Source organism: Empidonax traillii, unplaced genomic scaffold (assembly GCF_003031625.1).
Source record: "Empidonax traillii isolate 1590-97213 ecotype Southwest subspecies unplaced genomic scaffold, ASM303162v1 scaffold23:size2178997, whole genome shotgun sequence".
Lineage (NCBI taxonomy): Eukaryota > Metazoa > Chordata > Aves > Passeriformes > Tyrannidae > Empidonax > Empidonax traillii.
In genome coordinates, this window is record NW_020955216.1 from 1,789,988 (window position 1) to 1,814,544 (window position 24,557).

The 24,557-nt window shown below is 53.6% G+C and overlaps 2 protein-coding genes across 2 annotated transcripts in view; one reads left to right on the top strand and one right to left on the bottom strand.

Moving 5' to 3' along the window:
- Positions 1-216: 216 nt before the first annotated feature.
- SPIRE2 (spire type actin nucleation factor 2) lies at positions 217-7,389 on the bottom strand. Its single transcript, XM_027904011.1, has 15 exons — positions 7,122-7,389; positions 4,322-4,359; positions 3,791-4,150; positions 3,467-3,547; positions 3,225-3,389; positions 3,058-3,144; positions 2,841-2,949; positions 2,595-2,764; positions 2,366-2,516; positions 2,120-2,253; positions 1,885-2,019; positions 1,747-1,814; positions 1,625-1,652; positions 1,205-1,320; positions 217-1,117 (listed from the first exon to the last, which is right to left on the bottom strand). The coding sequence occupies exons 1-15, from the start codon at positions 7,333-7,335 to the stop codon at positions 901-903; spliced, it is 2,073 nt and encodes a 690-aa protein (XP_027759812.1). The 5' UTR covers positions 7,336-7,389; the 3' UTR covers positions 217-900.
- Positions 7,390-11,693: 4,304 nt separating this feature from the next.
- Positions 11,694-24,557, top strand: part of FANCA (FA complementation group A) — a 33,187-nt gene continuing 20,323 nt past the window's right edge. The window contains exons 1-14 of the mRNA XM_027904241.1: positions 11,694-11,898; positions 12,476-12,582; positions 13,478-13,550; positions 14,092-14,234; positions 14,542-14,637; positions 16,261-16,334; positions 17,371-17,486; positions 18,053-18,135; positions 18,581-18,614; positions 20,935-21,001; positions 21,657-21,769; positions 22,581-22,657; positions 23,134-23,275; positions 23,802-23,935. Coding sequence (XP_027760042.1) covers positions 11,694-11,898; positions 12,476-12,582; positions 13,478-13,550; positions 14,092-14,234; positions 14,542-14,637; positions 16,261-16,334; positions 17,371-17,486; positions 18,053-18,135; positions 18,581-18,614; positions 20,935-21,001; positions 21,657-21,769; positions 22,581-22,657; positions 23,134-23,275; positions 23,802-23,935 — 1,464 coding nt within the window. The remainder of the gene's footprint in view (positions 11,899-12,475; positions 12,583-13,477; positions 13,551-14,091; positions 14,235-14,541; positions 14,638-16,260; positions 16,335-17,370; positions 17,487-18,052; positions 18,136-18,580; positions 18,615-20,934; positions 21,002-21,656; positions 21,770-22,580; positions 22,658-23,133; positions 23,276-23,801; positions 23,936-24,557) is intronic.

The following is a 24,557-nucleotide window of genomic DNA, read 5'->3' on the forward strand; positions in this document are numbered from 1 at the left end:
GAATGAGCACTGGAATGGGGAGAAGGTTGTTCCCACGGTCCTGTGCAGTGTCGCGGGTGGGCACTGCCGTGGGATGGGACAGGAAGGATGGTGAGGCGGATGTGAATATGGAGTGGAGTGCAGAGGGTGGTGGTCCCCGGCCCCCTGACGTCCCCCAGCACCCTGCACCCCGCTCTCCTGCCCAACAACCCACTCAGGACCAACCACGCGACCCCAGGGCAGCCCAGCGGGTTTATTATCGGAGGGGGGCCATACAGAGCAGCCGTGCCAGCCCAGGGCACTGGGCACCCCGGCACAGCCAGGGCTTGGCACAGAAGCAGGGCTGGGGGGAGCCAATGCGGGGGGCTGCAGGTGCCCCACCGTGGGATCCGTTCCCCCAGGAGCTGCCCCACGGTGGGATCTGTGCCCCTGGGGACTGCAGGTGTCCCACAGCGCGATCCATCCATCTGGGCATTGAGAGTGCTCTATGGTGGGATCCATCCCCTTGGAGACTGTGGGCGCTCCGCAGCAGGACCTGTCCTCCCAGGAGCTGCCCCACGGTGGGATCCTTTCCCCCAGGTGCTGCAGGTGTCCCACACCTGGATCTGTTCCACCAGAGGCTGCGGGTATCCCACAGCTGGATCCACCCCCTCAGGCACCGTCCCACTGTGGAATCCATCCCGTCCTGGGTCTATGGGTACCTCGTGGTGGGATCCATCCCCTCAGAGGCTGCAGGTGCCCCATGGCAGGACTTGTTCCTCCCCAGGGGCTGGTGGCAGGGATGGAAAGGGAATGCGGGAACGGGTCCTTTTGCCCCTGGTCCATAACGTATATAAATATAGAGGCTGTGTGTATCCATCCTATGTATATATGTACATCGGGGAGCACCCCCGTGGCGCCCATCCCGAGGCACCGGGCCCCTCACTGGAGCCAGGCGTCGCTGTAGAGGGAGCGGGCCTTGGCGTGGCGCCGGGACGCGGCGCTGGCGTTGAGCACGGCCACGCTGCGCCGGCTGGAGCTCACCACGTCCGTCACGAACCCGGCACAGTCGGGGCACACGTCCCGCAGCACCGAGCCCTGTGCGTAGATGTGCGGAAATTCCTCCTCCACGCGGCGCCAGCACGACCCCGACAGCGAGCTGAGGCACAGAGCGCTCCGTCAGCACCCGCTGGGAGCAGGAGGAGGAGGAAGAGGGAGGAACGGGGAGGAAGGTTCGGGAACTCACTGGAAGGGCTCCCTCCGGCGCAGCGGCAGCGCCTTGGAGAGCAGCGAGCCCGGGAGGCTCTCGAAGCCCAGCGCGTAGACGGGGATGTGAGCCAGCTTCTTGGAAGGCATCTTCATCTGCCGGGATGTGGGAGTCAGGGCGGGATAGGACGGGAACAGGGATGGGATGGGACACAGTTGGGATGGGGTGGGGCAGGGATAAGGGACTGGGCAGGGGCAGGGCTAGAGATGGAGTAGGACAGGGATGAGATGGTGCGGGACAGGGATGGGATGGGTCAGAGAAATAGCAGGACACATACAGGGACAAGGCAGGACAGGGATGGGATGGGGCAGGGACAAGGGAGAACAGAGACAGGACAAGGACAAAATGGGACAAGGCAGGAAAGGGACACAGTGACACTGGCCAGAGCCAGGCCCTTACCTTCAGGCTGCAGGAGCTACAGACAGACCTGGGGACACAGAGAGAGGTGTGTGAGAGGGGCCATCACAGGGACTCTCCTGCCACCCTCCCAGCCCTGTGACACGGCACAGCACAGTACTCACCGCTTGCAGAAGAGACACGCCGCGGGCCAGGAGAAGAGGGGGAACTTGGCCCTGCAGCAGCAGCAAACCTGCAGGCAGAGTGGGGTGAGTTGGGGCACACCCCCACCAACCCTTCTGGCTCTCTGGCCTCATTCCCACCTTCCCTCTCCGCAGGCTGCTGTACAGCTCCTTGCTCTGCAGGAACTTCTCCATCTCAGCCTTGACCAGCACCCTGCGGACATTGATCATCTCCTCCACGGTCAGGGCCAGGCTCTCCACGGGGTGGCTGAACTCCTGCAGGACACGGGGATGTCACCATGAGCTATGCCCACAGTCACACTTGCCTGGTGTCCTCAGCCCCAGTGTCCCCAGCCCTGGTGTCCCCAGAACCCACCAGCCAGAGGTGCTTGGAGCTAGTGGTGGGGGCACTGCTGGATCCATCCTCTGGTCTCTCCTCCACAGCACCGAGGGCAGCCCGGGGTGGTGCTGGGCCATCTGGCAGCCGGTGACAGCTGGCAGGGACAGAGCCTATGAGGAGGCACAGGGAGGTCATGGTGAGGCCATGTTACCCAGTGCCACTGCTGCAACAGGGCATGACACAGCCCCCTGGGGATGGGGACAAGGGGATCTCCAGCGGTACCTGAGCGGGGCCGGGGCTCAGGCTGCAGCGGCTCCGGGCCCTGAGGTGCAGCCTGGTCACCCCCCAGCTGGCTCTGCAGCTGTGCCAGGTCTTGCTCCGAGAAGGAGCGATCTCGCTTCAGCGGCACCTCTGTGCCTGGGGAGTCCTCGTCCTGCAAGGCCATGGGCACCATATCACCCCAGGTACCTGGCACCCCCCATGTCCCCCCACCTCCAGGATCCCCCCTTGCCTCAGAGAGGTTCATTTCCTCCATCTCGGCCAGGGTGGGCGCCTTGAGGAGGACGCGTGGCCGTGGGCGCGTGGGCATGGCACTGGCTGGGCACCGGGAGAGCTCAAGGCAGGAGCTGGAGGCCAGGCGGCCAGCACAGGCGTGTGGGATGCAGGGCAGGGAGCTGTACCCTGCAGAGGGATGGGCTCAGTGCCACAGGGATGGGCACAGAGCTGGCGTGTCACAGCAGGGAGGGGACACTGGTACCTTTCTGCTCCACAGGCCGGAGCTTCCGCTCCTGCCTGATCTCCTCCAGGATCTTCTCGTGGAGCGTCCTCTGCTTTTGGGGCAGGGGCCGCAGCCGTCGCTCTGATGCCTGTGGGATGTGTGGATGGGACCTCAGGCGGTAGCTGTGGCTCAGGGATGGCACTCCCAGGGTAGGCATGGCACTGTGCCAGGAACATGTCCCAGTGCCAGTGCTCACCTGCTTCAGGGGGGGCCGGGAGCGGATGAAGTCGAGGATGAGCTCGTGGGCATCCTTCTTCACCCGAGGGGGGATGTCTCCATCCACCTGGGGAGGGCAGGGGGTCAGTGCCAGGCAGGGGCATGGTAGGATGGATGGTGAGGGGCTGGCACGGTGGCTGCACTCACCATGACCTTGCGGAGTTTGTAGTTGCGGGCGCGGATGTCCTGCATGAGCATCTCGAAGGGCGTGAGCTGGTACTCAGTGGGCAGTGGGTTGAACTGTTTCTCCTGCACCTTCTTCAGCTTCACACCATGCCGCAGCTCCCGCATCAGCTGTACCCACAGCCGGGCCTGGGAGGACCCAAGGACACAGCGTCAGCACCCACTCATCCCCAGCATGACCCCCGTGCCCCAGCATGCCACCGTACCCAGTCGGTGTTGCGCAGGCTGCCCAGCTCTGCCGCCGGCCGCTCCTCCTCTTCCTCATCCTCCTTCAGCTTCTGCAGCAGCTGTTGCGGTACAAGATACTGTCACCCTGCCCTGATGGCACTGAGGGTCCAACTGAGACCATGTCATGGGGCTGCAGCACTGAGGTACACCCCAAAACACCCCCATTCCCACCTGGCACAGCGCTCTGGGAGATGTATGGCCAAACGCCATACATCCCACCAGCAGCCCTGGTGGGATGGGCAGAGAGGGCACAGGCTGGCCTCCCTGGCTAGGTAGCAGTACCAGTGGGCACCCACACTCACCTCCTTGGCATCACGGATCTTGGCGAGGAAGGCCATGAGCTCCACAGTTTCAGCAAAGAGTGCCCGGCACACAGCCTGGTAGTGCACTGGGGCGCCAGCAGGGTCTGCCAGGCGGGCGGCACAGCACCGCATGGCCTGGCCGAAGGTGCGCACGGCGCGTGGCGGCCCCTCACCCCCCTCCTCCTCCTCCTCCTGCCCGCCATAGCCCTCGTCAGCCGTGGCACAGCCGCTGTCCTCCGAGTCGCTGTTGGTCATCAGGTCAATGAGCTGCTCCAGGCGTGGGCTCAGCTCCCGCTCCTCATTCTCGTCCAGCCCCCAGTCCAGTGCCCGGTACACGGCAAAGCCCAGCGACTGCACCATCTGCAGGACATGGCAGGGGCTGGGCATCGGATGCACCCTGGCACCAGCTGCCCCCTCACCCATCAGTGCTGGGTCCCAACCCAGGACTCGTGGGCGAGGGGACCAGGTGGCGGTGCCCACCCCATACTGGGGTGTGATGGCAGATGAGGTCAGTCACCGGCCCCCACATACCTGGGCTTCAGCGGAGGGTGTCAGCAGCGCGGGCAGGTCTGGGGGAGGAGGGCAGAGTCACTGCTGGCACCCACAGCCCCGTGCTGGGCATCCCACCCCGCATTACCTAGGAATGTGGTGTCCACCCAGCTCAGCTAGGAAGCATCCACCCTGAGCAGGTCCCACCCCCAGCAGTTTCTACCCCAAACTGGGACTCCCATTCCTGGCTGCTCCCAACCTGTCCTGGTCCCAGGGCATGGCTCCATGGGGCAGTGGGCACCCGCACACTGAGCCCTGGCATTGGGCATTGCCAGCGCCGCCTCCAGGGGGGCACATAAGGGGGGCACAGGCATTTCTTTACCCCTTACCTCCAGGGTCGAAGGGAGCTCAGAGCTCTGCAACTGTGGGGAAATGCCCCTGCATCCCTTTGGGCTGTGGGAACCAGGAGTGTGGGCAGTGGCAGTGTGGGCAGTGGCAGTGTGGGCAGCAGCAGTGTGGGCACTAGCAGCGTGGGCACTGGCAACGTGGGCACTGGCAGCCACAACTGGAGCATGGCGCACACACACACACAGAGCCCAAGACATGCTTGTGGCAGCTCAAACCCTCCTGCCAGCTGCAGGATGAGGAACACGATTGGCCTTTGCGGTGTCCCCGGGGCTCCCAGCTCTGCTTCCCAAGCATTAGCTCTGCATTGAGCTGATCAATGCCGCAGCTGAGAGGATATGCCAATCGTGTGCCAGCCAGGAACAGACAGCAAGAGCAGTTCCAGTCATGGTGTCACACACAGACCCACCACCAACCCATCTGTCCCAGCCATGCCCAGCTCCCACTGCATTGCCATCCCTGGGGTGCCATCATCACTCTGTAGTTGCTAACTGACCGGCAGGCTGAGCCCAGTGGGTCCCAGCAGCTCCCTCCAGCCACTGGGACACAGCTGAGGAGGGAGTTCCCATGGGACAGGGGACTGGAGTGGCTCCAGAGGGTGCTGTTGGTTCAGCCACCATGGATCCAGCCCCATGCCCGGGCAGAGCTGCCAAGCCATGTGCCAGGTTGTTACCACCACCTGCAATGGTGCCCAGAGGTATCCGGAGCCCTCCCAGCCTCAGGCTTCATTGTGAAGAGGCCTGTTTCATCCCTCTGGGGAGATGGCTCAGGTTGGCACAGAAGTGACCTGGGAGCAGGAGGCAGCACAGTGTCACTAGCATGGTGGCACTGGCAGGTGACACTGGCTCCAGCCCCACAGTGGCTCAGGGCAGGGCGTGGGGCCATTCCCAAGCAGGACCAGTGGAGCCGGTGTGACCACGCCAAGCCCAGCTGCCACAGGCACGTGCTGTGCCTGTGTGTGTCCCTGCCTTGGGCACAGAGATGCCCAACGCACCCAGACTCCAGTCCACTGCCCCGGCCACCTGCACCAAGGCCGTGTGGTGACCCCACATCACCAGCCCTGGTGCCCTCCCCGTGGGATGAGACAGGTGGAGGTGTTGGCCGCACTCCAGGTGCTCCTGGAGCTGCCCAGTGTCACCACTGGCAGCCAGCCCAGCTTGGTGACACCCCAGAACCATCACAGCCATGGCTGGTAGTGCCAGTCTCCCACGGAGGGATGGCCAGGAGGCTGAAGGTCAGATATGGGGCTGCCCTGTGTGCCACTCGCAGGGGGTTGGGGGAGGACAAGGTGCCCTGCATGTCCAGGTGTGGGCAACCTATGGATGTCTCTGTGGGTGTCCCTGTGTCTGTCTGTCCTTGCCGTGTGTGTCCTGCAGCCCCACAGTGGATGCCAGGACGATATACACCCCCACATCCAGGTTCAGCCTCATTGGGTTACACAGAAGGCCCTGCCGGTGACAAATGTCGGTGCCATACCAGCCCTGGACCCCCAAGTCATCAGCCCACCTTCCCCACCAATCCCAGCAGTGCCAGTGCTGGTCCCCATCGCTGGGGCCAGGGCTTGAGGCTCACCCCTGTCCCTGCCTCTGCCGCCTTCTTGCCCGCCGGTGCCGGCACTGTGCCTCTCTCCATCCTCACAGTCTCTCCCAGCCTCTCCGGTGCCCTCCCTGCACCGCTCCCCTGCGGGTGGTGCCTCTGTGCCTGTCCCCCTTCCCCAGCGATGTCGCTTCTTCTGCCTATCCGTCGCTCCCGGTACAGGTCCTTCTCCACCGGCCCCGGTCCCTCCCGCCGGGGCCGCTGCGGTTGCCCCCCCCCCCCAGCCGATATCCCCCGTCCCTCCGCGTCCCCGACGCCGGTGCAGCACCCCCTGCCGGTTCCGGTAAGTCCCCGTGCTGGTAAGTCTCGGTGCCAGTAAGTCTCAGGTGCCCGCTCTTTATGCTAGTAAGACCCAGTGCCCCGGGACCCAGTGCTGGTGAGTCCCAGTGCCTGTAAGTCTCGGTGCCGGTAAGTCCCGATATGGTGGGTCCCGGTGCTAGTAAGCCCCAGTGCCGGTAAATCCCGTTCTGCTAAGCCCCAGTGCCAGTAAGTCCGGGTTCCCGGGTCCCAGGGCCAATAAGCTCTGGTGCCCTGGTGCCTCGCTCCCGGTGCCGGTAAGTCCCCGTGCCGGTAAGCCCTGGTAAGCCCCAATGCCATTAAACCCCGGGTCCCGGTAAGCTCCGGTAAGCTGTGGTAAACCCCGGCGCCCCGCTCCCGCGGTGCCGGTAACTCCTGGTGCTGCCAAGCCTCGGTGCCCCGGTAAACCCCAGCAAATCCCGGTGCCTGCAAGCCCCGGTAAGCCCCGGTAAGCCCCTGTAAGCCCCTCTCGATGGTGCCGTCCCGTCCCCCCCCCGCGCGGGCACCGCCCGCTCCCGCCCCTCCCGTGCAGCGGCGGCCTCACCGTGCGGCGGGGCGGGCAGGCGGAGGGAGCCGTCGGCGCGGAGGCGGATGTCGGCGGTGCGGAGCGGCGCGGGGGCTACGGGGGTGGCGGCGGCGGCGCGGCAGCCCTGGAAGCAGAGCGCCCAGGCCTGCTCCTCGTTCAGCGGCTGCTCGTAGCACTTCAGCACCTCCTCCAGGGATAGCTCCCGCGGCGGCCCCGCGCCCGCCCGCGCCATCGCCCCATCCCGCACCGCCGAGCGCGGCGGGCGGGGGACACGGGGCGGGGGCGAGCGGGGACACGCCCCCGAACGGCCACGGCCACGCCCGCGCCATCGGCCTGGCCCGGCCCGCACCGCCAGGAGGGCGGCGGGGGCGGGGGCACGGGGACAGGCCCCGCCCACCGCCCCGGTCACACCCACCGCCCCGGCACCGGCACCGGCACCGCCGGGGGCACCCGCCGGGAGGGGCTGCAGCGGCGCCGGGGGGCACCGGGCCGACTGGGACGGCGCGGGGCGAGGCGGCTCGCTGCGGTGCGGTACGGTACGGTATGGTACGGTACGGTACGGTGCGGTATGGTACGGTACGGTACGGTATGGTATGGTGCGGTACGGTGCGGCACGGCACGTTACGGCACGGCTCGATATGTATGGCACAAGTCGGTACGGTGTGGCACGGCTCAGTATGGTATGGCATGACTACTGTGTGGCACTGCATGGTATAGCACGGCACTGTAAAGTGTGGCACACTCGGTACAGTGGGGCATGGCTCGTTAGTGTGACATGGCACAGCACAGCTCGGTACTGCATGGCTCGGAATGGCACAGCTTGGCATGGCATGCCAAAACACTGCACATCACAGCTCAGCACTGCACGGTACAGCACAGTGTGGCTCGACCCGGCCCGCCCAGGACTGGGTGCAGGGAGTGGTTGCCCCAGATTACCTGAGTGTAAAGTGCAGGGCACACATCTGGGCACAGGGCACAGGGCATGGGTGCCCCAGGCATGGGGTGAAGGGCACGTGACAAGGGGCAGTGCCTGGGGTGGGTGCAGGGCAGTGCTGGCTGACACCCCACAAGGGACACAGGAGCCCCATTCATCCTGAGAGGATCAGGGTGGCTGCAGCACATGGTTTGGGCCCACCTCTGGCTCCCAGCTCATGGGGTCAGCATGCCATGTGTGGGGCAGCAGGTGGAAGGACACAATGGCCTTGGGACTGGGATCACCTGGGGACACAGAGCAGGAGTGAGGGCAGGAACTCAGAATGCAAGCACCCATGGGAACACCTGCCACAAGGCACCTGCCTGTGGGGTGCTGGAGAGCCCAAGGAGCTCATCTGGGATTGGGAGGGAAGGGCCAGGCTGGGACAGGAAAACTCCCCTAGAGGGAAGGAGACAAACTCCAGATGCCAGAGTGTGGTTTGGGCATGGCCAGGAACAGCAGGAGCCAGCTGAAAGTGCCAGGATGAGATGGAGTCTCTAGGAAGACAATGTCCCTTAGGAACATGGTGTGGGGATGGCATTCCACAGCCACTGGGAATGGCTGGCATGGCACGGTGCTGATAGTGGAATTGCCCTTGGGCATCAGCTTGTCCCTCTGGACACATGGGGAGGGCAGGAGTGTCCTGGCAGAGCAGAAAGGACAACCAGTCCATGAGAAAGGTCAGAGTGAGCACATGAACACTCTTGTCATGATGAGCTTCCCATTTCCATGATGGAAGGAGCATAAAACCCTATCTCAGCTCCATTAACCCATGAGCATAAACTGGGATCAATCCCAGAGTTGGGCTGGCTGGGCTGGGAGGGGGACAGAGCAGGGACATGGATTCTGTTTGTCTCACATAGCCAAAGGAGCTCCAGGGCCAGAGACTGCTGGCAAAGAGCCTGGGATGGAGGGGAAAAGCCCTTCAGTGCCCATCCCAGAGAACCTGAGGAGTGCCTGCTCCATCTTTAGATAAGAAAATTGGAGAATGGAGCTGGAATACTGTGAAATGTAGCCTTGTGCAGTGCCCTGGGGTTTGGGAAAGAGGAAGATGAATGCAGGTGCAACTCTGGGGTTGCTCAAATGCACCATGTCCAGGCGGGAGTGTGTTACAGGGAGTCGGGAACACAGTGCCAGCTTCATCTCCAGCCGCATCCACATGGAATACCACGTCTCCAGCCCCTGGAGCCGCTCATGGCTGTGATGCTGACACCTGACTCTGGTTTGATAGATTTGAATGCAACGTTTGCCCTGTAATCAGCAGGTTTGGAGCTTTCCTGGGAAGCGACTTCCTGGGAGGAAAGCCCACCGGAGCAGGGCCGCTCGGTGCTGGCTGCCAGCTTTCCATTGCCTCCGGACACAGCCGGGGCGGCACCGGCAGGGAAGGGAGCGGGGAGGACGTGCGGCGTTTGAAGGCGAGGATAACCCACCCTGCAGGATTCATGGGATGGCATTTGCATGACAAAGCACGGAACCCTTTGCTTTGGGTAAATCTGCAATTAATATGGAATCGCGGTGTAATTAAAAGCTACTAGCGTGGAAAACTCAAACAGAAGCCAAGCGTGTGTGTGGATGAGGGAAATAGAATTAAAAATGGAAGATATAAGGAAAAAAAAAAAAGACGAAGAGCTTGGGAAAAGGTGTCAGAGCACTATGGGAGGGTTGGAATTCCTGGCTCCTTCAGTGTGGAATCAGGATGAGAGGTGGGATGGAGGGCAGACAGAGACCTTCCCCAACCACCTGCAGCAATGTGCCATGTTTCCTTGGGGATATGCCATTCCCATGGGTTTAAACTCTCATAATGCAAAAAATTTCCTTAAAAAGCCACAGGAACCTGGAATAAGCTCACGGAGCACCTGTGGGGTGGATGTGCCTCTCTCGTTTTCCTTCCATGCTGCAATAAACTGGGAACATGGAAGGAGGGGCGTTTGACAGGGCAGTTTCCTATTGCTGCATGCTGGCCTTGGATGTGGCTGGAGTTTAAAGGGGGATGCTCTGAGGGACAGCTTGGGGACATTTGGGGTCCATCCTGGAGGCACTGGGAACACCCTTGGAGAACTCAGAACACACTGAGAATCTCAGGATCACCATGACAGTGTTAAGGTTACCCTTGGGGACACATTGGAGGCCTCAAGGCCACATGGGTGACCTTGGGGACAACCTTGAGGACACCATGGGGACCTTGGACAGTGATGAGCTCTTGACTGTACCTCCTGATGTCCCCTTGTTGTGCTCCATCCCAGGAGTGGTTTCCTCTGTTTTTCCTTCCTTGGCCAAACCAGAGTCTGTAACCCAGTGTTCCACAGCACTCACTGCTCCCAGACTTTCTGATTCCCTGGAATGCCCTGGCCAGTCCCAAGGCAATGAACTCCCACACTGGATACTGGCACTTGGATCTTCCTGAGGGGACACCGACCCCATCCTGCTGCCTTCCCACCACCTTACCCTCTGGAGTGGGTCCACAGTCAGGAAGTACCAGGTTCCCTGGACACTGATGCTGTGTCCATGTGAATAAACATCAAGAGTACCCTGGAATTCCAAGCTCTCGGTCATACACCTGCTGGGGCTGGCCCAATGGGGGATCCCAAAATCTCAGGCTGCCCTAAACTTAACAGTGGCATCCTGAGGGGTTAATGTACCTCAGGAATGTGACTCTGGCAAGGGTTCCCAAACTCAGTGCTGTGGGGTCTCTCTGCAGCCTCCCCAGCACCAGCTGCCCGACTTGCTGGCACTGCTGGGAAGTGTTCTCCGGCTCTTGGCACATGTGCTGCTGACTCACCCCCGCCAGGGCCAGCTCACGATGAACCATCCCATGGCCAGTTCTGGCAGGAGCTGATTCCCAGTGGTGGGTACCCAGAGGTTCACCTTCCCCTAAGGGATCACCACTATTGCTCCGAGTGCTCCACAGGGCACACGGATGAAGGCTGACAGCTGTAGTTCATCGCCAGGGAGGTTGAGACCAGGGGGAAAATCCCTCTGGGAATTCTACACTTCTTGCTATGGAAACTTACAGCCATTCAGGACTTAAAGGGAGCTGAGAAAAAAGAGACAGGGGTTTTGGAGAAGGGCACGGAATGACAGGAGAAGGGGCAATGGCTTTCCACTGCCAGTGGGCAGAGTTAGATGGGATATTGGGAAGGAATCCTTCCCTGTGAGTGTGGGAAGGCCCTGGCACAGGGTGCCCAGAGAAGCTGTGGCTGCCCCATCCCTGGAAGTGTCCAAGGCCCGGTAAAATGGAAGGTGTCCCTGCTCATCGCAGGGGGTGGGACTAGGTAGTCTTTAAGGTCCCTTCCCACCCAAACCATTCCATGATTCCATGATTTATTCCCCCAGCAATGCTGGTGATTCCTCTCTTTGGGAATTCCAGACGCTCTTGTCCCTGGGTGGGGCACAAGTCAGCAGCATCCTGAGCTCCGAGGGACACGGGGGTACGAGAGGCACATCTAGACAGGATCAGAGCCCCTTACCCGTGTTTCTGCACATCGCCCGTGTCCCCCCGTGTCCCCCCACATCCCGCTCTGTACCCCCACATCCCCCTCCCCAGCCACAGCCGCGGTCCCCCCACCTCTCCCCCCGCCCTCCCCAGCATGGCAGCCCTCTCCTCCGCCACTACCAAGATGGCGGCAGGAGGCGGGACCACGCTGTTCTTTCAGCCAATAGACAGAGGAGGCAGGGCGGGCCAGAACACGCCTCTTTTCCTTTCCAGCCAATGGGGAGAGGCGGGCGCGGCAGACGGCAGCCAATGGCTGCGCGGGCCGGCGTGGCGGGAAGCGGCGGCGCGGATGGCGGGCGCGGGCGGGCGGAGCTGGCGGGACCTGCTCGGTACGTGGAGCGGAGCGGCACCGGGGGGAGAGCCCCGGCCGGGCCGAGCGGGAACGTCCCCCCTCTGCCCAAACATGCCCCATCTTTCTGCCCTCATACACCCTCCTCTACCCCCAAGCATCCCCTCCTACCTTCCTCATACCCCCCTGCGCTCATACACCCACTCTGCCCTTCTGCAACCCCGCCCTCATATACACCTCTTCCCACTTCGAACATCCCCCTTCGCCCTCATATACCACCCCCTCGACTTTGTACAACCCACCTGCTATCGTACCCCCTGCTTTGCCCACCTAAATGCCCCCTTCTGCCCACCTCTAACACCCACCTCTGCCCTCCTCATACAATTCCCCCCGCCCACCTGTCCCACTCCATACGCTCCCCTCTGCCTTCCTCATCACCCCTTGCCCTCATACACCCCGCTGTCCTCATGCACCCCATGTGCCTTCATCCAGCCCCCTCTCTCTGCCCTCGAACATTCCCCCTCTGCCCTCATACTGCAGCAGCAGGGAGCAGGAGGTGTCCGTGGGGGCTGTGAGAACAAACTATGTTCATAAAATAAACCCAAACTTCTCAGCAGGGAGAGCCAGGAAGCGGAAAAGCCCCTTTGGGAGCTCATCAGAGCTCCAGGAAGCGGCTCTGAAGCTGCTGGATCACCACCAGAACCTGACTGACCTCCTCCTGGAGGTAGGAGCCGGATGGTTCGGGGGTCATGGTCTGGCTGGGATGGTGGGAGATCCCAGCTGGAGGTGGGTTCCACCAGCTGTGCAGTGAATGCCCCAGGAACACAGTTTTCATGACACATGGAAAGAAAAACCAACACTGTAGGAGTAAGCTGAAGTTTGGAGGTCTGCGTTGCCAAAATGAGATTATTTTATCTCTATTTCCTTTATGTTTTACACTTACAGATTGAAAATACTTAAGCATGGTTTGGATTTGGGACAAAGAGAAATCCAGCACATTTTTCTTGGAGTCAGAACTGGCTTCTTGTGAATCTAGGGGAAAAAAATCAGGAGAGACGTGGTTTTTTTCTGAATTATCAACCATTTCTGACTAACCTGACTGCCTTCATGACAACCTAGACTTGACCCAACCTTCTGATTTGACCACCTTCTTCCTCTCCTCACACTCTTTTGATTTTACAGCTGCAACAGACTGCAAATATCTCCCATAGTTCAGGATCTTTCTCTACAGAGCATTTGCCTTTATAAAAAGGAAAGGGAGATTTAACTAGAAAGGGATCCAACATTTGGACATGTTTCATCAAATATTTATGGCCATGTGGCTTCACAGAAAGGACTTGAAAGATGGGAATTACAGAAATTCTGTTCCTGGCACTGCTGCTGAGCTCTTGGATCCTGGGGGATGAGGAACTTTGACCTGTATCTCCTTTTTTCTGCACAAAATGACAATAACTATTCATATATCTCTTGCAAGGTGCCCTGAAATCTGTGGTATTTCATTCTTATGGGGGAGTTTGGTGCTAATTTCACTTCAGTTGCTCCAGCAGTGCCAGACCTTTAGAGGGAATAGGTTTGTAAATGTGTGTAACAGACACCTAAGGGTTTTATTTGGCTTCTAGGTGGGAGATTCAGTCAAGCCAGGTGTGCAGGATGGCACAGAGCAGCTGGGAGTATCATCAGAGTCATTTATAGGTGAGTATCTACTGAGGATAGAGTGAGGGAGAATTCCTCCCATACTGAATGTTTGCCTGTTAAATGCAACCCTACTTTTACTTTCTTTTCATTCTTTTGGTCTTTTTCTTATTTGCCTGCTGATGACACCCCTGGCAAGGACTGATCCTTGAATACTTTTGTTAATTGAAAGTGTCACAAGGCCAAAACACAAAAATCTGCTTCTCAGGGACATTCCATCTCTGTGGCTGTTGTTGCCCTGTTTTATGTATACTAAAGGAATGATACATGGAAATAAAAATTACTTATCCTGTACAAAGAAAGGCATTTGTGCTGGAAGGGGTTTGAGCCTTGGGATTCTGTCTTGGAAGTGTCCAAAGCCAGGTTGGACAGGGCTTGGAGCAACTGGATCTAGTGAAAGGTATCCCTGCCCATGGCATGGGGTGGGATGAGATGAGCTTTAAGGTCCCTTCTGACCCAAACCATTCCATGATTCATAGCCAGGTTTTCAAACCTTTTTCCCTCCCATGTTGACAGCTTTCTGCTTTGTTGTTTCGTTCAGTTTCTGTTCTGCAGGAACAGGCCTCCAAACTGGGTATGCCCACAGCGACCTTGGCAGCCAAGACCGCCATTACCAACGTGGAGCAGATCTGCCAGGCTCCTGCCAGCCCCTCTCCAGTGCCACTGCTGAACTTGGACCAGAGAGTAAGGGGGAAGGTTTAAATTTAGTTTATCAAGAGAACAGCAATGTTGGGTTTGACTTTAAGCCCAGTTTATCTGCTCTGATAAAGCCCCCAAACATGGAGGGCCCAAATGGACAATTGTTCACTGATATGTCTGATTCACTCGTAGAAGTGCGAGACCTATAAGAAGTTTGGGCCTTTTCCCTGAATTCTCTCCACCATTCAACCCTGTAAAAAGCAGCAAACAGGGAAAAGCAACAGATTGTTTTTCTAAGAACATGTTATTCACAAAGGGAATTATTTCTGCTTCATTTCCGGGGTGATGCCAGAAGAGATTGTCCTCCTTGCTTCAAACGGTGAAGGATTTGCTGGCAAACAACATGTTCTGTCGCTCCCTCTTCTGCCAAGAAATATGGAAAATGAAGGTAATCACTCAAGGAGAAACAGTGTTAAAGACCATGAGATTTTATCTGTGGAATGGGACATCCCTCAATTGGTCTTCCTGACCTGCCAAAAGTGTGATATGAACTATAAATGTATAAAGAGGTTTTTGTTGTTTCATTTATTTTAAAGCAAGTTCAGTGGGAGCTTCCTTGTCTGCAGTGGGATTTGCTTTTTCACAGGACTCAGTTGAGGTTTGTAATTAGGTGAATTATTAGAAACTGCCACAAAGGAGCATTGGAAGCACCTTGGTGATCAAATGCTGGCCTGGGGAACTCTCCAGGTCCAGTGCAGAAGCTCCCAGCTGGCTGTGGAGTGACCCAGTCCCAAAGTCCTTCATGTGCTTTGCCAACAATATTCCTTGTGTCTGTCTCTGCAGTCCTGGTTCTCCACCCAGCTTATCTGGGAACTGTGATAAGCTAAAGTGAGGTCACATAGAAAGATAGCAGATAACAGGTTGTGTTGCCTCACAAATGAGATGTCTTGATTTCATTTGGGTTTGTTTAGTGAAGACAAATGATGTTGTGAGGGGAGTTCAGGGCTTTTTGTGAGTAGGGCAGTTCTGATTCCTCACTGCTCTGGTGGGAAAGGAGGAAGAGGCTGATCTGCCTGGATAAAGGGCCATGCTCTGGTCTCACATATCTGCTCCTGGGCTGAAAATAGACCCTGTGTGTTTTATAGGCTGATTAAGATCTCCTGGTCCTGGGGCAGACATGGGATAAGTGGGAGATAAGTGCTGCCCTGTAACTGAGGGTGTTACTGTAAGAATTAGGTTGTGAAGACAAAGCATGTGGGCGAGTTTGGGGTCAGAGTGTGAAGCAGCTGCTGGTGGCTGCAGAAAGCTCCTGGGGCTTTGGCTTTTCTCCTGTGCCCAAGGTTCCCAAATGCCTCTTCCTTCCCAAGGTGGGAAGGTTTGGGTTATGTCTGGAATGAGTAGAAGCTGCTGCTGCACCTTTTCCCTCCCAGGTGTACCCTGCACTGGTGTTTTGCTGGCTCAGGACTCTCTTGGACATGCTGGCCCAGGCAAGAGCTGGAAGGGATATTGCAGGGCAGCAATTTGATCCACATGGGAGCGATGCCTGGTACAGATTTTTGACAAAAGTTGTTCATTTTTCCCCTCTGTCCATTGGCCTTTCTGCCTGGATGATCTCAGTGTTGCTTCCTGTAGTCTCCTACAATCCCAATCTGTATTGGGATATAGATTTGAGAGCAGCAAACTCATTTCATAGAGACTCATAAACAGTTAATAGACTAAAAGACAATTCTCTAATCTGGATCTGTTACCTGTTTCCTGGAATATCCACTGCTCCTTTGAATGTGCAGAATCAGCATTATTCTGGGGGAAAAATATGGATATATTAATTACTTCTCCTTGAAAATTTTAACTGATGCATCCACAACCCTAAACCATCCAAAATCTGTAGGAAGGGAAAACCAAACGTAATCTTTCCTCATTGGGCATTTCCTGTGGTATCAGGTTTAAATTTTAACAACTTCTGGATAGTTAGAATAGACAGAATTCAGCTTTATTTTTTTATGCATCATTTACATCAGCCAAATGTTAACTGCAAAATGCAGCCTGTGACCTAATGGTAACATCTCTTTAGGAGCCTCCAGTGCTGGAAGTCGTGTGGCACCTGCACAGTGGTGACATCGCTGGACTGGCAGAGTTGCTGGAGAGGTGAGCAGAGCTTTGTGGCTTTGCAGATGTATTTAATCTCTTAAAGCCTATTGAAATATAATCAGGGATTAGTCATGAGTATTCTGGACCCAGGATATCGTCAAGTGCTGGTAAGGGATCAGATTAGCAGGATTAAGAAGTTACTGTGGGTTTGGGAGGTTACTCTGGGATAATTAGCCCAGTTTAGATGCAGTGGCTTGTTGATGTCCACTAAATGAGCTGCTGGACTTGAGAGGTCTTGCTCTGCAGAAGCTGAGTGCTTCCATCTTCCCAAAACCTTACATTTTTGATCTGGCAGAGTTAATCTTCAGAGAGTAGTTAGTCTAAGAATTTTATTTTTAATTTCCCCCCCCACAATAAGCGTTATAGGCCAGGATGGACGGAGCTTGGAGCAAACTGGTCTAGTGGAGTGAAATTGGATGGTCTCTAAGCTCTCTTCCAACCCAAACCACTCCATGATTCCATGATACAGAGCTAAAAATAATGGGGGTGTGTGTATATATATATATATGTAAAATATATACAGAGTTATCCTTTGTGAAGTTTAGGTTGTTTCCTTATGGTGTCAAAGGAACATTGCAATAGTCTTTTAGGCTTTTGATACTGGTTTACTTGTTCATGATGAAAGCCTTCAGTGCCCACTGTGCTTCACATTTAAGGGAACCAAAGTCACAGATTAAAGCCTTAGTTCCTTTTTAAAAGCATTTTAATCCAAGTATCTTAGAAATTGGAACTGAACTACTTCTAGCGGAGTTTTCTCAATGAGAACACTTTCATATCAGACATAAGGAAATACCTCGATGCACAATTTAACTTGCATTTTTGCCTTTGCGTGTGTGTGTGTTGTAGAATCGTTTTATAAAGCAAATAATATAAAAAGCAACTGTTTGTAAAACAAATGTGCTAATCCAAATTAAATAAATGAAAGACCACATTTAGGGCAGAGTGCACAGGTGGCTCTTCCCTGAGCTCGGAGGATGGTGGTGGAGACAAGGAAGCAGGAGGACTGAACTGAAGGTGTTTTCGTGTGTTCCAGGAGTCCAGCAGGCCCTGCAGTGGTGGAGTGGCTGTGCAGTGGCCTCCGTGGGCTCTGCCAGCAGGCTGGGAATGTCCCCTCTGGGGACACAGAGCTGGCACGGCACCTTCTCTCAGGCAAGTCCCTCATCTGTGTGCGGGGCAAAACCTTGGAGGTGTAAAAACACAAGCCTCACTTTACCTTGTTTCAGTGAGGGAAAGATATTTTTTATATATTTGGCAAATTTAGCAATTTTTTTCCCCTTAAAAAAATAATTGGTTTGAATTTTCCCATCCCTTGGAATTACAGTAACACGAGAAAATGTAGTTGGGAAGTGCGTGTGGCACAGGCTGATACACTGTATGACACACATGCAAAGGGTCAGATTTTGGACCACAAGTATTTGAGAGTTCTGTTCTCCCCGTGTCATTTCCTATTATTTATTTTCTAATTTTATTTAGGAAAAAATCCCCTCCAGCCCCTCTGAGTTCTGCAGTGGTCACCTGTGAATTCCTTAGTCTTACCAATCCTTTAATTTCTGGATCCTTTTTCCTGGGAGTAATTTTACTCCGAGACAATAAATTATTCCTGCTAAGTGGTGAATGAGGCTTTTCAGACACTGTTTGGACAGGTGGGAGGGGAAGGAGCAGGTGATCTGTGTGCAAGGGGGGTGCTGAAACACCAGTTCTGTCTTGATTTGCAGACTTTGCCGTCGTGTTCCTTCAGAATGGCTTTGAGCAAGCTTCGGAGCTGGGGAGGAAGGTGGAATTCCAGAAGGTTACCTATGTAAGGACAAAATAAAGCTGATCACAAACAGTGCTTTTAAAACGTAATTCCATTATAAACCTCTGGGCTTTGCTGAGTGGAAATAAATCAGAGCTTGTATCAGCCAAGGAAGGGTGGTGGTCCAGGTGCTGGAGTGGGAGAAATGGTGAAGCCAGAGCAGAGGCTCTTTGTATGGAGCGTTGCTCCAAGGTGGCACAGCAAGGGCTTTTTAAATTTCCTTTCACCTTCACTGCTCTGTTTATTCCATTCGAATGTGAGGCATGGAATGCTGGTAAGGATGGGGAATGCTGCCCTTCTGTCTATTTTACCTGTCCAACTGCAGAGCCTGAGGACAAAGCGGAGCTTTAAGAGGGACAAAACTCTTTCTTGGAGTCAATTTACCTTTTCTGCATAGAACTGCAGCTCTTTGAAACTCTAAATGCCTCAATTTGTCGATTTTGAACAGATCTGCCGTGCTGTCTTGCAGAGAATGCTGGCATGTAAGTATTGCTGTGATCCTGGCTTTATGCAGCCACTGCTATTTCCAAGACTTCTATTCCTTGTTCACTGCTAAATCCCTAAGGAGAAATCCTTTCCTGGCTGCTTTGCCTGTGCTGTTGTGCATAATATTTATACCACTGATTTTATTTGCCTCTGCTTTTCCCTTTGCTCTTTAAAGTGTCTCCAGACACTGGAGATAATTTCTTGCCTTTTATGCCACTTTGTTTTGATGCTCCCAGCTGTGACATCAGATAGATACCTGACCTGAATTCCTGAGTTTTAATGAGTTTGCTTGGAAGCAGGTGGAGCACAGGGGTTGGACCAGGATCGGTTTGCTGTTTAGATTTATTTTTTGGTGCTTAGTGAGTTAAACTTTGAATTCACAATGTTATAAGCGATTTTGCTGACTCACCGTTTGGGTTTGCAGACTAATCTTTTGCAGAACCTATTTTTTATGCTGAGCAAAGGCATCTAATGTTGGTGTGTAGTCTTTAAACAGCCTTCATGAACTGACAACGTGCTTGCCTTGGCCTGAGCTGCCCTGACTGCTGAGGACTCAAGAGTAGCAGTGCCTGATTTACATGCAAATCCTGATGCAGGAAGACTAAACACACATGGGGGTTATTTTTATCTTTTGTCACAGCTGATCTTCACGGGGAGTTGCTGTACCTGCTGTTATCACCTTCCTTACACCCCTCACACCCCTGGTAGTGTCACCTGACTGCACGGCTGCTGTCACTCTCCTGTCTCCTTGGTGACAGTGCTCCACCACTTTCCTTGCTGGCACATTTCCTACTCAGTGCTGCTGCAGAGGCTGCTGCTTTTCCTCTGCTGGAAGGTGACCCAAACCCAGTACACACCACTAGGACTGTCTCCTCCATCCTATGCCATTCCCTGTGGGCACTGCTAGCTCCATCCCTTGCCCCATGTCTCTCAGGGAGAGCTGTCTGCACACACAGAATCCTCACAGACCTTGTGCGTGCTTCTAAAAAGGGAAAGCTGCAAGAGAAGTTCTTTATTATTTAATACGTATGAATCCTATCTCAGGTGGCCCCTTAACATTTGAAAACCAACCTTTCTCAGCAGAGGGGTAGGGATTTTGGAGGAGGAGGAGCAGGCTGTTGGCAGGCAGACAGAAGGCTGCATCCTGCTCTTGATTTGACCTTCCCATTTGCGCAGCCTGCACTGCCACACTTGCAGTCTGCGTGCCTGCAAAATGTATTACATGAATTTTATGCAAGATATTTTATTAGTCTATACTTTTGGGTCACCTTTGAGGGGTTTTGCTTCATTAATCTTTGGAGAACATTGGGATTTTTTATGTAAAAGAATTCCCTATTACTGAAGACCTTCACAGGAGGAGAAGGACAGGCTGGGAGTAGCCTGGGAGGGCTGTGCTTCACAGTGATGATCTGAGTGTGTTGAACTGCTGTGCCTGAAGATAAGCTGAGTTTATCTCCTTTTCTTTATTCTCCCCTACTTAACCTTAAAGTATTCCTCAGCAGGAGAGGGGAGTGTTACATCCCAGCACTGTAATGGCATGTGAGGCACGTCTGGTTCGCTGCCCCTGCTCAGTAAATTGTCTTGTAAGGGTTTTTTTCTTCTCTCAATGATTTTTATAAACAAACCAGGCTCCTTTAGCTGCTCAGCGAGAAGGGTTTTCAAGGCAGGATGGCACAAGGAACAGAAGTGCTGCTGCAGCAGGCTGCAAAGCAAAGGGTCTCCCAATCTGTGGGCTCTGAGTGGTGTGGGCTGATCGTCAAGACAACGGTGCTACGCAAGCTGCCAACCTGTTTGATCTCCACCAGTCATTTTGGGGCAGATCTGGCTTTTAAAGGAATTTCTGCTCAGCAAATGCAACGTTACAAATGTGTAGCCCTCCCCCAACCTGCTCTTTGTTTGGACTGGGGTTCCCAGGCTGGTTAATTCAGTTTGTGCAAACGCCCTGTTTCCAGACAGGCTTCCCTTTCCTGCAGCTTCACTGTGCTCACACTCACACTGTTAGGTGTGGGTTTGGAAATTATGTGCATTTTTTAGATTTATGTGCATTTTTAGATGGCTTCATGAGTAGCACATTCTGGGGAATGTTCTAAATTGGTTCAAGGTCAGTGGCAATAATTTCTGAGTCTCTGGGTTCACTTTGGAAAAGATTTGTTGAGAATTTAACACTGCTAAATGGCATCTGCACATTTCCCTAAGAGGGTCACCTTTGAAAAGGTGCACAAATTGCTCATTCCTGTTAATTCCTGTGTGGTGTTTACTGTCACAGTTCCTTCCATTTCTATTTCTCATTGTGTTTTTGTGCATTTTGGGGTACAGGGGTGCTCGATGCTGTTGGTAAAGAGAAGCAGAAAGATGTTTCCACATTGCAAGCTGTGAGGTTCTGGTAAGAAATGCTCCAAATAGTGTCAGGAGTAGGTTTTTATCCACTGTTACGCTTGTTACTGAAGTAGGGGGAATGCTTGCGGTGTTTTTTACTTGTTTACACACACCCCACCCCTCCCAGTGCTACTTGTCTTTGGTATTCTTCTCTAATAAAATATGTGCAGATGAAAGTGCTTGTGAAAAGATAAGGGCCAGGTTGGAAAGGGGGTTCTGGCACGGCTGGAACCAACTTTGGAGCCACCTCTTGGCATGCAGAGAATTCTGAAGCAAGTTTTCTCACTGCTTCTGGAAGGTGCCATCACCTCCAGTTTCTGCTTCCAGGCCTGTTTTGTCTAACTGCTTTGTACATGTCACCTTCAGTCCTGTGCTGGGAGATACATTAGACTCACATTTATAAATCTGATGTCTACATAGTGTTGAGTAGCCATTACACATTTTAAAGAAAAAATATATACAAAAAGTATATATTTGTGGCAACTTGAGAAGATGGATGTAGAATAAAAATAAGTCATTCACCCTAAGCAGCACCTGGTCGATCATATTTAATCAGCAACTCATAGGTCATATTTAATCAGTACCTGGCTGATGCTGTTTAATCAGTAGCTGGCTGATCATACTTCCTGACATTGTTTCTGGTATTTCCTTGTCCTTTGCAGGCTGAATGTGTTCAATGTGTCAGTTTATGGAAGTGTGGCTCACCCGGATTCCGTGCGGCAGTTCTTCAGACACACCCTGACCGAGGTTCTCACCTACAACCCCGTGCTGAAAGGTAGGAGTGGGTGGGGAGAAGTGTCTCCAGGTGTGTCTGGAGCTCCGTCTCACCCAGGCCTTGCTGTGTGGGGTCCATCCTGGAGGGCCCAGAGCCAGAAAAGTTGCCTGGCTCCCCAGCTCCTTCTCAGAGTCCATATAATCAGAATGCCAGATCAGACAAAAAGTCATCTGGGCTTTCAGAGGGTCATAGATGAGGAGAAAAATTCAAACAGAGCTTTAGCCAAGGGCTCATGTACAAATATTTAGAATAATATCTCATAGCAGCCATGGGAGAGCTCTGGCCTCTGGGAACAGTTTTGGGCAAAGGAGAAGCTCAGTGGGAGAGTGCTGGATTTACACACAACACATGAGTGTTTTGGTGGATGAGGGAGTAAGGCAGGAAGGTTCTAATCCCTGATCAGAAACTGTGAAGCCTAATGTTTTTAGGAAGAAGTATGTCTGAGCTATAAAATCTCTGGTAAAATCCCTGTGAGCTGTGATCTGGAGCTGCTTGCCTGTTGTGTGGGAGAGCTGTGTCATTGCTGGCTTCCAGATGAGAGAGATTAATGAAGGAAAAGCTGATTCCTTGCTGATTCTCTGTGTGTGTGCCGTGTCAGCCTCCGCATGTGTGGTCACGAAAACAGCTCTGGGATGGCAGTACCATAGTGCCATAGTCCTCGTGCCACAGTCTGTGTTCCAAAAACAAATGGGAGAGAGAGTGGGCAGTTTTTAATGTGTCTGATTGCCAAAGGGAAACCTGGTATGGTCAACTATTGCATTTTGAGTGTATTTTAAAACCTGTTACTGAAGTGTTTTTTTTCTGGGTACAGTGTCTGATGCCATCCAGATGCAGAAAGAGTGGAGCTTTACCAGAACTTCTTCCCTGCTCACTACCCTGTATCGGAAAGTATGTCTGCCTGGTGTCACAAAGAGAACTTTATTATATTGGGTTTATATTCACTGAAATACCTGAAATGATACTGTTGAAAATCAGTGCAGCGTTCCAGTCCCAGGATCCAAACCAGCTGCCAGAAACTGTGGGCAGGAGGAAGCATGAAGGCAAAGAACTACAGGGATTTTTGTTTGTGCAAAGCTCTTAATGAGAATGAAGATGCTGGTTGGAGGTGTGAATTGTCACTGTTACAGAACATAACATGAGTTCTGAGAGAATTGGAATTTTACTGTTTATTGTAGCCAGTGCTGGTTCCAAACCAGGCTGATATCTGGGCCTGGGAGGCTGATGCAAAAGCTACAGGAAAGCTTGAGAAAGTCACAGAAAAGCCATCTTGTCATCTGACTGACAGAAAAGTCAGTCTTGTCTGTATCTCCCTCTTTTGTGGGGCTATGTATCCCAGCTAACAGGAATTGCCATCACTCTTTCAGCTGTTGGTGGCATTCAGTGCGAAGGAATCCATCTCTCAGCTGCAGCGAGTCCTGGAGACCCACGAGGTGAACTGGCAGCATGTCCTGTCCTGTGTTTCCACACTGGTGGTGTGTCAGGCTGAGGCTGAGCAGCTCTTCAAGGGTATGTGGGCACTGCCAAGCTGAGAAATGCCTGTACTGCTCGGGTGAGGAGCAGGGGAGACATCCATGGGTGCTGCCTGGGATTCTTGCATGGAAAAGAAAAGCAGAACATCTGCTTTTCCACTCAGACATTCCGTGTCAGCAGTGACAAGAATGCCAGACCTCATGTCTGCCATTTCTCAAACTTTTTGTACAGCTCTGATAGTTATTTGATAATTACCTTTATTATTAATTGGTGTAGTGATTACTGAAGATTAGTTCTAGCTCACCTTTACTAGCAGAGCTTGTTTATGGGAGTTCCTTACTGAGTGTCCCAGTGCTGGACTCCCTGCAATTCCTGCAGGGAATCTAGGAGTGTTTGACTGTTGAAAGCGCATGAAAAAATTAAATCAGATCCCAAAGGTTCCCCAGGCTGCAATACATGTCCTGCCTTATGTTTTATCACAGACATTTGTCTTCATTTACTGTAGAAAATTACAACACCACTGTCAAAAGCGAAGTGTGAGGTTATTGTTTTATGTTCCTAGATCTACTGAGCCATCTCCTGCTAAAGGCCTTTGGGAATTATGACATGGAAAATATGATCACTGCATTCCTGATCGCTCGTCAGGCTGCTCTGGAGGGCCCTGCTGTCTTCATGCCTTACTCTGAGTGGTTTAAGGTAAGACTAAATGAGGCCTGACTGGTGAGCTTTGTTTTACTTGTGTGAGGAAACCCATGCATAAGCAATATTCTGCATGGATAAAGCCTTTTTCCAGACAGGATAACCAGGAATGAGAAATGGGGGGGAAAAAAAGAGAAAGGGTAATGAGTGATTGTATTGATATTAGGAATGATTGAATATTTATTACTGCCTTTGTGTCTGCAGAGAATAAATTTATTTGGCTTTCCCCAGTCTTCCCTCCTTTCATCTTTTAAGTTCACCTTACTTGTCTTAGTTATTTGCCAGGAATGCAGACATGTAATTCCTGTTACAATCATCATCTTGGATGGATTTTAGTGTCCTGATAACCAGCACTGTTGTTATTGCATAAGTGGTGGGTTGTGGCAGAGGAAGCATTCCTGTTTCCTGGAGGTTTGCATGCAGCTGTAATTGCTGTGTGTGACCTTAGAGATAATTGGTTGTTGCTTTTAATTGTAAACAGGTGGGTATTTTAGGGATGCAAATCTCCACGTAAATTCAACCTGGAAATTCCTCTGTATGAGTTTGCAATTCCAAGCTCAGCTTTGGCTGATAGAGTGTTCAGGAGGTATCAAAAGGTAAAGTGGTTGTGTTGTGTAGT

Coding starts and splice junctions, on each gene's coding strand:
- SPIRE2 (XM_027904011.1), bottom strand. CDS start 7,335: ATGGCGCGGGCGGGCGCGGGGCCGCCGCGGGAGCTATCCCTGGAGGAG. Junction 2,765..2,840: donor CCGGCCTGTGGAGCAGAAAG/GTACCAGTGTCC, acceptor ATCCCTCTGCAG/GGTACAGCTCCCTGCCCTGC. Junction 1,118..1,204: donor CGCCGGAGGGAGCCCTTCCA/GTGAGTTCCCGA, acceptor TCTGTGCCTCAG/CTCGCTGTCGGGGTCGTGCT.